Raw genomic sequence first — 13,701 nt, 5'->3', positions numbered from 1 at the left:
TGTGGATATTATCTTTGCTCTGTTCATTTCACAACAGCACAGTTGGCGTTTAATGCTCACTACATAATGTCATGTTATATTCTGAAAATAAACAGCACAATTTTTAAAAAAACATTTTCTTGTGGAAAACATTTGTTACCGGTAAATAGTTCATACTTATATGAATGACAATGTCAGGAACATCTGAATTCTGATGTCTCATTTTCTTATTTCAAGCTTTCACTGTTGCTATTGAACAGAAATGTTGCATTTAACAATGTTGCTTTAGTCTTAATAAGCAAAAATAAAGATTGCAATGTTTACACTCCAGTTTTATTGTGGCAGTACTAACATATAAAACAATATATATATATATTTTATTTTTCTTAAACATATAAACAATCAAAAATCAATTTACAAATTTCATAAGGCCATTCCCAGTGAATCTGGAAACTGTTTTTCTTTTTTTTTCTTTTTTTTTTGGATACTCCCAGAGCTGTATTCTGAAATTAGATGACAGATTGCAGAAAGCTGATAAACATGCAAACAAAACACATTTCACATACCGCTGAGAAATCACCAGTCAAAAAGATCTCAAACCTCTAAAGATGAAAAACAAAAAAACATGTACAAGCATTTTACAGATGCTCTTCTAGGGTATCTTTAACACAAAATGCTGATCAAGATCTCAAAGTAAATGACAAGAATTGGTGAATGTTGCATTATTTCTTTTTCTTTTTTCCTCCCTCAATTGACAATTTATTTTAATCACAGCATATACTTAAAAGACCTCTATACTGTCATCCAAACGGTTTAATTTAACTTTTCCATGTCATATTTTATCCTGAAAACACATTAAAAATAATAAGAAGAAGAAAGTACAATATACATATATTTTTTGCATTGTGATGTTATTCTCATGATAATTAAGGACATTTTCCTCTCAAATCCTCATTTTTGTAATGCATCCAGATGTTTTCTATTCATTTCTCATTATATTGACATTACTCTAATGAGAAAATCAAAATCATGCTGTCCACAAACAATATTTAGTTTTTGTTATTTTTTTAATCAGAAACACTGAGATGATTTTTCTTTTTCACAATATGTTATATAGGCATCGTTTTCTTAATACCAATAATTCATATTAATAACATTCTTTGGATTTTGGGGTAAATTGTGACCCTGATATGACGTTCTTGACAGGTTTTGTAAAAATTCACCAGAAGAAATTGGTTTAGAAAATGCTAAGATTTTGCAATGAAACAAACTATTGCATAATAACAAACATTTGAAAACGTGGAAACCGTGTTTTCAGTCAACAAATCTTGAAAAATTATTTTAATTTGTAGGGAAATAAAATCACAGTTCTACCAAAACAATGAATTCATGGGTGTCCCATCATGCAACAGAATAGCAAGGCTACAAAAACAATAAACAAATTCAAGTGCATGACATTTCTGAATGCTATATGAAATATGTTCACCCTCTGATCAATTCAAATGAGTTTGCACATCTATATTTTGCCACACTACGATATACAATAAGAGATGTTCAGGTTAATGGGCAAATTCATTCAATCAGCCTGCCATACAGCGAATGACTGAATGTGACCACTACTTCTCTGCTTTCATTGGTCATGATAGCACACATTAAAGCGCAAAGCATGACTACCTATTATCTACATTTTCCACATATGTCATGTTTTTATTAAAATGAGAACCACAACATTGACAGCAGCATCAGAACGAAGCATTAATGTTGTATTTCTATTTCTATTTCTGACTGCTTTATGAATATGACTCAACCCTGAGCTGAAAGTCCAGAGAAACCTGAACACAACGCAAAAGAAAAAAGCTGGCATGTCCTTGTCATAGTCCTATGATCATATACAGTAAGACTCAGATGAGCTAGCTGAATACACGAGGTCAGGCGTGTGAGAAATAAGAAGGACGTTTTCTTCTTCACTGTATTTACAGACGTTATACATGCAGAGTCGGTCAGTGTTATCTTTATTCAGTGTATGTGGACATTTACACTATCAGTGAAAAGATCTGACACACTTTTTCTTCTGTTATTAAAACGTGAATATAATAACTTTGAATTAACACTGAAACTGTAGGAATTATGTAGAGACCACATAACATGGCAAATCAAATTTGAATTTGATCTTATTTTTCTAGATTTAAATTTGTATTTACTATTGGCTGCAACCTAGTTACTTTTTTTTACAGTTTTGTTTGTTCTTGTTTTTGTCCTTAACATTTTACATAAGATTCATCCATAAGCCATTAGATTAAAATTTTATAAATATTAAATCCCGCTTTATATTAGGTGTCTTTAACTACTATGTAGAAAACTAAATATATATTTGGTATAAATGTATTTATTGTGTTCATGTTGTTAAGCAAAACACATTGTAATTATAGGTGTCTTCACAGAAATGAATTACAGTTATAATTACATACAAGTATTTTACATGCAAGTGCAATATAAAAACAATTATGTACAAAATAAATGCATTGTATCACAAGATTATATGTTAATGCATAGTAGTTAAATATACTTGATATAAAGCCAACATATATATATATATCTGCTGTGTGTGTGTGTGTGTGTGTGTGTGTGTGTGTGTAATATCAATGAAATATCTGTATGAATTAATATTATAAATCTATATTAATTTATTGTAATTTTGCATGCTGATTAATATTAATTACCAATTTCTATTAGAAAATCAGGACATAAATAGAGTTAAGTGTGTCCATGGTTTTTGACTGGTAGTGTATACAGTATGCGATTAAAAAAAAATGTATTCGTGACATATCAGAAAAAGATCTATTAGTTTACATTGATGAATACTGACTGAATGACAAGCACATGTAGTATGTTAGTGTTTTTCTGATTCTGATTTGATGAAGCACTTATTGTAATGGTGAATAAATATTGGTCTGCGTGAATATCAACCACACAATGAGCCACAAATAACATACAATAGCAGTCAAATATTTACCTTGTGGTAACATAGCCATATACATGTCTGCATGTGAATATGCATATTTGTTTTGTTTTTTTTATCATAGAATAAAGAGTTCCTTCAGTATTTGACATTCGTTCCTGAGAGCGCCACCTGCTGTTAAACAGTAAATATCAGTGATCAGGTTTATGTTGAACTGGATTCAAACAAGAACTCTGTTGAGGGTGAAGCATTGACAGAAATGTGTCATTAGCCCTTTTGCTATCACCTCAGCAACAGATGTAACATCACATCAGATTTGCATCACAAGTAGCTGTGTAAATTCGATTAGTTAATGTGCTGCGCTGCGAGCCGGCCAGTCCAGAAACATGAGTTTCTTCCTGGACCTCTGAAGGAAAAGCAAATGTAGTCATTTCATGCATTAGCCTCGACTTAATGAAATACATAACAAGCATATGAAATGAGTCTTCACAGGTTCTTCAGGTCTGGCATTATGTAGAACGCCAGTGTTCAGTACAAGGCCCTGCATGGGCAGTCGGGCATATAACTAAACAAAAAACATGATATCCAAAGGGAAGTTGATATCTCACAGTTTAGACTTTTCTTCTCACAGTTGTGCTTATATTTCACCATTCAGACTCTTTTTCCTCAAATTTGAATTTATATCTCACATTCAGACTCGTTTTCCTCAAATTTGAATTTATATCTCACATTCAGACTCGTTTTCCTCAAATTTGAATTTATATCTCACATTCAGACTCTTTTTCCTCAAATTTGCGAGTTTATACTTCACCATTCACTCTTTTTCCTCAAATTTGCGAGTTTATATCTCACATTCAGACTCTTTTTCCTCAAATTTGCGAGTTTATATCTCACATTCAAACTCTTTTTCCACAAATTTGAATTTATATCTCACATTCAGACTCTTTTTCCTCAAATTAACGAGTTTATATCTCACATTCAGACTCCTTTTCCTCAAATTTGAATTTATTTCTCACATTCAGACTCTTTTTCCTCAAATTTGCGAGTTTATATCTCACATTCAAACTCTTTTTCCACAAATTTGAATTTATATCTCACATTCAGACTCTTTTTCCTCAAATTAACGAGTTTATATCTCACATTCAGACTCCTTTTCCTCAAATTTGAATTTATTTCTCACATTCAGACTCTTTTTCCTCAAATTTGCGAGTTTATACTTCACCATTCACTCTTTTTCCTCAAATTTGCGAGTTTATATCTCACATTCAAACTCTTTTTCCACAAATTTGAATTTATATCTCACATTCAGACTCTTTTTCCTCAAATTTGCGAGTTTATACTTCACCATTCACTCTTTTTCCTCAAATTTGCGAGTTTATACTTCACCATTCAGACTCTTTTTCCTCAAATTTGAATTTATATCTCACATTCAGACTCTTTTTCCTCAAATTAACGAGTTTATATCTCACCATTCAGACTCCTTTTCCTCAAATTTCTGAATTTATATTTCACCAGTCAGATTCCTATATTTGCGAGTTTAAATATAAAATTCAATTTGTCTATATCTCGCAATTATGAAGTTAAAAAACTTAGAGTAGACCAACATAAAAAGGTGCAATTTTACCTTTTTGTTTTGCCTTTTAATTTATTTTAAAACAAAACAAGCTTACATTAACAAATTAATATATATATATATATATATATATATATATATATATATATATATATATATATATATATATATATATATATATATATATAAAACCCAGTCTGCAAATGAAATTGGCACCTTTTTTGGGCTCAAATGGACTTAGTTTGTAAACTAAATTTTATTAGCCGCACTTTCATTGTTGACTTCTACAAAAAGGTACTCACACAAAACTTATGTTATTTTAACGTATAATATTTCAAATTGTGGCGTTTCCATGCATCTTGTTTATGTTTTTTTTTGTTTATATATGTTGTGTGATTACAGTGATCAACTGTACTAGCAACATGCTGTAACATCTGCTCATGACATCTGAAATTATGAAGAAAAAATGTTTTATAGTTTGTGCTATTCTATATGAAAACACATCACAGTATTTTAAGGTAAATTGTTGGTGATAGTAAAATTATTTAACTTCAATACCACCTACATTTTAGTGTAAATCCGTTTAAATAAAATAACTTAAGCTTTTTTGTTTTTGTTTTGTTTGTTTTTTTGCCAAAAAATATAAGTAACTGTAAGCGTCACATAAAAATTTATAAAATCTTAAAAAGAGATATTAAGTTTTAGCATGTATAGCTTGCCCTCTCTCTCATATCTCTGTGTGTTGCTCTGCAAGAAGCAGAGATTTATTTCAGTACAGTGTTATGAGGTCAGAAACTACTCATCTTAATGGCTGTATTTTGATATTTAAGAAAATAAGTCTTGATTTAGGGAAGCGGGTCGGAGCTCATTACCTGCCTGCGCCTCTTCTACATTTTGCATACTCTTCAATGTGCATTATTTTTGTTGTTATGGAGGCTGATTGAGTCAAAGACATCGAATCATTTCAAATGGACTCTTCATGTGAGTTTATACCAGATTTCACACTCAAACTGGCAGCAGGGTCCAAAATGAACTTTTGCAAGCATCAAATGTGAATAACACTTGGTGGTTTGTAAAAATGTTCTACAGGCCAGTTGGCTGGTTGTGTAACACATTTAAGCAGTGATCCTCGATGATAATAAGTGAATCAAATCAAAGCGACACAAATAGTCTACAAAAAAAAAAAGATTTTGCATCTACAAACAACTTTAACCTCAAATTGTTGCATGTTGCATGAGCTAATAAGAATTGATTCTTTTCATAAATACACGTACATTGATTCCATCGACTCCTATTGGTGAAGTTGAATTTATTTGATCAATAATACAGTAAAAACATTAACACCTATGAAATTCTTTAGCTTTAAAGCTTTTTTCCCATTTTAATATATTTTAAAAAAGTAATATATTCCGTGGTGATAAAGCTGAGTTTTCAGCATCATTAGTCCAGACTTCAGTGTCACATGATCATTCTAATATAATGACTTACTGCTCAAGGCTCCGCTAATTATTATTAATGTTGAAAACAGTTGTTTTTTTTTAGAACACTGATATTTTTTAGGATACTTTAATGTACAGAAAGTTCAAAAGAACAGTGTTTATATGAAACCGAAAACTTTCTGTAATGTTATAAATGTCTTTACCGTTACTTCTGATCAATTAAATACATCCTTGCTAATAAAATATAAGCATGTATTTCATATATTAGACAGAAAGGGGGTTTATTAATAGTCGTAGGAAAACCAAAACAAAGAAAAACCTGAAAAATAACTTAGAATAAATTAGGAACTTCACTCATGATTGAAATATAGGGCACAAAAAGTTCATTTTAGACCCTGACTGACACACGTTTATGACAATAGGCAAATGAAATGAATGAAAATATTGAATAGGCATACATATCCATCATCGATGTTGAAATGTATAATGCTCCAATGCAATTATATCAGCGCTGTGCTTGTCGTACACCTTTAATGAAGCTGACTTAACCATTTAAAGGCCCATGCTGCTGTCCGCTGTCTAACGCTATGGCTAAAACACTAGACAACTACAGCTCTACTGCTTGAAAACCGCCTTCAGTACTGCTACAAGAATGCATCGGCGTGTGAATGAACAAATCCTGTGATATAGGAGAGCAAACCTGTCCTGTCCTGTCCATTTTATCCCCGCCCCCGTTCCCTGTGACCCTCAGTCGCCCCAGAGCTGCTCCGTCATGAGTTCCAGTTTGCAGAGGAACCAGCGCCGCAGGGGGCAATAGTATTCGTAGTGGAACTCCTCAAACTCGGGCGTCTGCCGGATGTCATGCAGGAACGAGATGTCCAGGTCCGACTCCAGCAGCACGAGGAGGAGAGGAAGCAGAATCACGAGGAGACCCGTGGCCATCACCACTAGACGGGCGGCACTGAGCAGGCAGGCCTGCATCTGCTGCCGTCCACTCGACGGGAGGCACAGCGACTGACGAAACGCCTCTCTGGCCAGTTCCCGCTCCCTCTCGGCCTGGAGCTCCAGCTGCATCTCCGGGTCAGCGTGGAGCTCCTTCAGCAGCCGCGCGGGACTCTGGAACAGCAGGTCTACGCCGCCCTGGCTCTCCTCCACCGGCGTGGGCACCACACTGGCACACGGGCTGTACGCTGTGTCAGATATGGGGAGAGCAGCACACGCTTCATCTTCGTGGTCTGCGTGTATCTCTCTCCTCTCCTCATCCGCTCTCATCCTCTTGACTGCCTCGTCTTCACGTCTTTCCTGAACGGGGTTGTCCCTCACCTCCACCTCCTCAGAAGTGACCGAGGGTTTCAGTGGAGACAGATGAACCGAGTCTTTCAAAGCCGACAGTCCTGCAGAGCGAACAGTTGGTTGTGTTATCACTGAAAGTTCAGAAAGGGATAGTTCAGCCAAAATTGAACATTCTGCCATTGTGCACACCAAAAATGTATGACTTTCTTTCTTCTGCTGCACACACAAGAAACATATATTTTGAAGAATGTGGGTAACCAAACAACTGACCGTAGCCATTGACTTCTATAGTATGAAAAATATATTCTGGGACTCAATGGGGACCAGCAACTGTTTGGTTATCCACATTCAAAATATCTTCTTGTGTAAATTATGGCAGGATTTTCATGTTTGGGTGAACTGTCCCTTTAAAATTCATTTTAACACTGTTATTTCAACATTTCTTGAAGGATATACAAGTTACTATCAGGAGACACTGTGGACGTGGACATATTCATAGTATCTGATAGACTTGCAACTCTAATTGTTGAAAGCAAAAAGAGCTTTTAAAATAAAACATAAACCATTCAGATGAACAGATATTACATACACACAGACACACACACACACACGCACACACACACACATATACACACACACACATTTTGTTTAAAAATATATATAATAATAAAATATGTCCCAAATTAACCCATATATACATATCTAACAATTTCAGAAGCAAGATTAAGTTTGCACTTCTATGAGGGTGTAAAAAAACTTTAATGATTTTATTTTTTTATTATTATTTTTATTTTTATTTATTTTTAAGAAAATTTTACTTGTTATAAACCACAATAATAATAATGCTTAGGAAGAATACTTTTTTTATAATAATATTTTCTAAGATTTTGATACATTTTTGTTTATTAAAAACAAGTCTGTATTTTTTTATATATATATAAGAAATTGTGCATTGGCATCCAGCTGAAATAATTCATTTCCTGTACATTTTAGGTAGCGTTATTTCAAGTTATGAAAAGGTTTTTATGGTTTTATTTTCAGTTAACCATGATAAAACTGACTGTAAGTTATTCATGTTTTTTACACAGTTGTCATGTGATTTATTACAAAGCACAATGAAATTGAATGATTCTACAACAGCTTATATATATATATATATATATATATATATATATATATATGTGTGTGTGTGTGTAAATAAATTCTTATGGATAATAGCTAGAATCTAGATGTATATAATAATGTTTCATAAATATATAAAATAAAAATAACATTTAATAAAATATGAAAATAATAATACTATTTGAAAGCGATTGCTCCTTTTTGGGGTTTATGTTGTGTGTGTGTTTATCCAGCAGTCGAGAGCACGGCTGTGTACGTCTAAGTATAGCCCTAGCTGCCTGACTAGTGTGGATTAAGACAAGTCTCCTGGATGAGATGTCAGTGACGTCCATGCTCCTACACACACACACACACACACACACACAGAGAGCTCTGCTGTCGTCTGATATAACCATCCTCTCACTTCACAATGATACTTATCCTATCAAAAAATAATTCACGTCTCTTCAGATCAAACGGGATTGTTGCATGAAAAGCATGGTGAGTTCCACACTCGGTAACTGATGATCCGTCACTGACAGGATGTACCAAATTTCAGGGCATCAGCACTGACAGCCAATTATCAGTCCTGAAATGTGAGCGTAGTCAAACTAACTGGATAATCGTGAGTTATCTATTGAACAGCTTCTACAGAAACACACTTAAGTGAGTAGATGTAGGCATATGGTCAAAGAGAAGATGTCACCATAGCGACACATAAAGAGCCATTTAGCCCAGGAGGAGGCAACAGTCGTCACTAGCAACAGACATCAAGGCTACCGTGGCAACAATAACTAAACAAGAGGGTGATGTTTTAAACACTGTGAAAGAGATTCAAAGAAAAAGAAAAGAGAAGAATGTGATTTGACACAAAAGCTGACATGCCCTCCTCTCATATGATGTGTCATAACAGCAAAGCACAGAGAAATTGATTTTTTTATTCCATTTTCTAAAGAAAATGGTTTGTCCTATGCAAAAAAAAAAAAAGAAAAAAAAAGTTAATGCATTTGAATGCTTTTATTTGAAACTACAACTATGGTAATTACTTTATCATTTCTTTTTTGTAAGCCACAGTGTAATCATTTCATTTTATGACCCAGTCTCTAATATTTACATCTCCATTTAAATTAGTCATAGTCCTTGTCGTCTCATGAAACATATATCATCATTACTCATTATTTTATGGTACACTCACTCATTTAAATTAAGTAAATTAATAAATGAAAATGTATCATTGTAAGTCTGTCCTTTCTGTGAAAACTAAGCTCCTGAAATGCTGAGCACAAAAGAAGATATTCTGAAGAATGTGGGTAACCAAACGCATGATGGTCACCATTAACTTCCATAGTACGGAAAAATACCCTACTTTTTGTGAAAGATAGGATAAACACATCTTCCTGGGTGTTTAATGTTTAAATAGGGTCTTGCGTGACCCCTTGAAATGTTAATGTCAAGCCTAGAGGGGCCATAGTATAAAAACAAACACTATGGAAGTCACTGGCTACCATCAGCTGTTACATTCTTCAAAATATGTTCTTTTGTGCTCAACAGAATTGTCATTTTTGAGTGAACTTTCAATTGAATTCAAGTTCTCATGCATTTGTAGTATTATGTTTATGCTGTGTTTAATTGAATCAGTTATGTAATTATTCGTGCTGTTCAAGAGTTAAAGAATCAAGAGTTTTCTGTTGCTTTGTCATCGTTTGCCCATCCTCGTCTCTTTCCAAACCTGTATGGCTTACTTGTTTCTGCAGAACACAGAAGATATTTTGAAGAATGCTGGTAACCGAACAGTTTAAGTGACCTCTGACTGACTTCAACTGAACGGACAAAAAAAAAACACATTGGACGGTTTTCAGAATATATTATCTTTTAACATTCGGAACAACTTTGGAATGATATGCGGTAAGTAAATGGATGACAAATTTTTCGCCAACTCTTTAAAGTTTTCAGAATGATGCAAAATTACTATTCAATGAAGAGATGAAGTAGGAATGATCCTGAAATCTAGTCCACCTTTACAATCACCATGTTAGATGCCAAAACTGCTAAATCATCGTGTTGGGAGCGTCCATACCGGTTCCTGAGATGCGATCTCCGTGGCCGAGCAGCCGCACATAGACGTCTCGTGCCGTGTAGTTGGCCATCCGGAGCTGCAGGTTGTGACGTGTGGTGATCTTCACCTGACAGCGCAGGGCATCTGCTCGCTCCTCTAAACTCTCATCCAGAGCCACGTTTATAACCTCATCCCGTAGACCTTCCTCCGCAACCGTTTCACGACCCACCACACGCTCCCCCTGCTCTCTGAAAACCTCCATATCTGAACAGTGACCTTCTCACGGGTCCTGCTGGCTTAAACGATGTCAAACACTGTCTCTGACACTTCTAGGTGGGTTAAGTCTCATAGGATGGGGTCCTGCCAGCCCCTTTACTTCACCGGAGAGCGGACATGTGAACAAAGTCGGGGCATTAAGGCCGGATCAGCCCAAATGCAGGATGAGCTATTTATACAGCATCAGTCACAGCAGAAGGCTTTGCTAATCACAGCGGCCGCTTGTGAAGAAAAGATCCAGTCCGGAGTACAGTACAGCTAGCAGACATCAGATGTCCTCCTGTAGACCCAGAATGACCTCGGACTCCTTTTATTATTTTATTAATACTCCATGACCGGATATTAATGGAATACTAGAGCAGAATACTGTTCCCCTCCACTGGAGCTCACAAATCTCATTCGCCCGAATATTCTGGGATCATTACAAGCTAAGCCCATTTGATAGTATTTTATGCATAATGTTGATTACCAAGAAAAAATTAAACCTGTCTCTTCTTTTCTTTACAAAAACAAAGGCAAAAGCTGAGTTTATGGTGAGGTACTTCCATGTGAAAAAGAGCAAAACAGTTCTTATTACAGAAATGATGTACTTTAACAATATACGTAATAATGTGACACTTAATTGTACAGTATATTATCTGCAATTAAATGAAAACGTATAATAGTTTACGTTTATATTAAATGCAATGAGTTGAACTTAAGAGCGGTTTTTGACACATTTAAGTAGGACTTAAATACACCTTTATGTAATTTCATAATTGTATTGTTCTTGAAATATGATTAAAGTGTACTGTTGAATGTACTGACAAGCATTTAGGTTGAACTAAAATATACTTTAATGTCATTGTTATTGAAACTTGTACGTCATGCATGCACATATAATCCAGTTATATATTTATAATGAAGTTGAAATTTAGTACATTACTTTTAATATTTGAAGTACACCACAAGTGCACATTTAATACCATTAAGGGCACTTCTTTTTCACCATTGCCTCTCACAAGTAAATGTAAAGTTTGTATATAAAAATGAAACGCATATTAATTCTTAGCAATGCATATTACTAATCAAAAAGTTTTAATATGTTTACTGTGGGAAATTTACTAAATATCTTATTTAAATATCAGGGAAGTCGTGGCCTAATGGTTATAGAGTCGGACTCCCAATCGAAGGGTTGTGAGTTCTAGTCTCGGGCCGGACGGAATTGTGGGTGGGGGGAGTGCATGAACTGCTCTCTCTCCACCTTCAATACCACGACTTAGGTGCCCTTGAGCAAGGCATCAACCCCCAACTGCTCCCCGGGCGCCGCAGCATAAATGACTGCCCACTGCTCCGGGTGTGTGTGTGTGTGTTCACTGCTCTGTGTGTGTGCATTTCGGATGGGTTAAATGCAGAGCACAAATTCTGAGTATGGGTCACCATACTTGGCTGAATGTCACTTCACTTTCACTAAATATCATTAACTTTATTTAATATCCTATAGATTTTTGGCATACAAGAAAAATTTATAATTTTGACCCATTCAGTGTTTTTTGGGCCGTTGCTAAAAATATACCCAAGCAACTTAAGACTGGTTTTGTGCTCCAGGGTCACAATTGGTTTATTTAAATCAAAAGCCATGTTGATGTCACTTGCTTGAGTTGTAAATTTCCACTCTTAAAAAGCCAGAAGCTTCTTTAGCAGCCAGGTTTTCAAGCATAAGTCACTGCTGTCCTGGGTGGAAACTGAAATAAAGTTTGATCAACTCAATCCCCAGAGATTTGGTACTGCACAAAAACACCAAAAATCATACCAGAACAATGAATTAAAAAAAATAAATTAAAAAAATCTAATTTACATAAAGAGTAGCTAAATAGGTTTATAGGGCATCTCTGTTGAGTTTAAAATTTAAAAATAAAAAGGTTAAATTTAGTAAAATAAACTAGTTTATTCCAATCTCTTTCTATGATCAATATGAATACTGTAAAAATTATCACAATTTTAACGGTAAAAGAAAAAAATACTACTGTAAAAACCTGTTAATTGGTTAGTAACAAGTTTCCTAACTGTATATGGTGAAAAACTATAATAAATCTAATGAGACATTTACTGTATTTTCCGGACTATAAGTCACACCTTTTTTCATAGATTGGCTGGTCCTGCGACTTATAGTCAGGTGCGACTTATTTATAAAAATTAATTTGACATGAACCGAGAGAAATGAACCAAGAGAAAAGAACCAAGAGAAAACATTACCATCTCCAGCTGTGAGAGGGCGCTCTATGCTGCTCAGTTCTCCTGTAGCTTACACTGAAAACATAGAGCGCCCTCTCGCGGCTGGAGACGGTAATGATTTCTCTTGGTTCTTGGTTCTAAATAAATGCGACTTATAGTCCGGTGCGACTTATATACAGTTTCTTTCCTCATCATGACATATTTTTGGACTGATGCGACTTATAGTCCGAAAAATACGGTAATGTAAGTAAATTAAAATAATACAATTTATAAAGTTTGGAAATTAACAATTACAAGTCATAATAATTTTTCTAGCAGTTCTAGCAACCACATTTGCCGGATTTCAACTGTAAATTTCACTACTTCTTAAAGTGTAGAAGTGATAGCCTGTTTTAGCAACCATATTGTTTTAATTCCGGATGGGCAAGGGCCAGTATGACATTCAGTCTTTAAAAGCTTGTCCTGTCCTCTGGTAACTTTATCTGTGAAGGGCTTAGCATTGATGAAGCAGCCTCAGGTCTCCTCACATGGACTCCACGTCTTCATCACGTGAAACGCTCTAGTCCTGCTCCTCCTTCACTCGGCCTCAATGATTCCAGTTTAAACAGCTAATTGATTCAGTTTACGGACTTCATTAAACCAGCAACTTCTATCTACATAATCATGTGTATTTGTGTGTCGCTGCTTCAACACACTCCCAATCAGCTCAAGCCTGAGCAGGCCTTGTATTAATCGCTGCAAACATGCTCTCTGCTGGGAGACTCACAAGTATTTTTAAAGCTGTGAATGGAGTCTCTACAGATAGCAGCAG

At 34.9% G+C, this 13,701-nt stretch overlaps 1 protein-coding gene and 1 long non-coding RNA gene across 2 annotated transcripts in view; both read right to left on the bottom strand.

The window, feature by feature from the left end:
- Positions 1 to 294: 294 nt before the first annotated feature.
- On the bottom strand, positions 295 to 4,570 carry LOC128018225 (uncharacterized). Its single transcript, XR_008184787.1, has 2 exons — positions 4,156 to 4,570; positions 295 to 3,785 (listed from the first exon to the last, which is right to left on the bottom strand). It is a non-coding gene; the product is annotated as an uncharacterized LOC128018225 (long non-coding RNA).
- Positions 4,571 to 4,719: 149 nt separating this feature from the next.
- The window catches only part of frmd3 (FERM domain containing 3), a 43,574-nt gene continuing 34,592 nt past the window's right edge, over positions 4,720 to 13,701 (bottom strand). The window contains exon 14 of the mRNA XM_052603602.1: positions 4,720 to 7,344. Coding sequence (XP_052459562.1) covers positions 6,698 to 7,344 — 647 coding nt within the window. The 3' untranslated portion in view covers positions 4,720 to 6,697. The remainder of the gene's footprint in view (positions 7,345 to 13,701) is intronic.

Source organism: Carassius gibelio, chromosome A8 (assembly GCF_023724105.1).
Source record: "Carassius gibelio isolate Cgi1373 ecotype wild population from Czech Republic chromosome A8, carGib1.2-hapl.c, whole genome shotgun sequence".
Classification (NCBI taxonomy): Eukaryota; Metazoa; Chordata; class Actinopteri; order Cypriniformes; family Cyprinidae; genus Carassius; species Carassius gibelio.
Note: the sequence above shows the minus strand (reverse complement) of the source record. Positions and strands in the feature narration are given on the sequence as shown.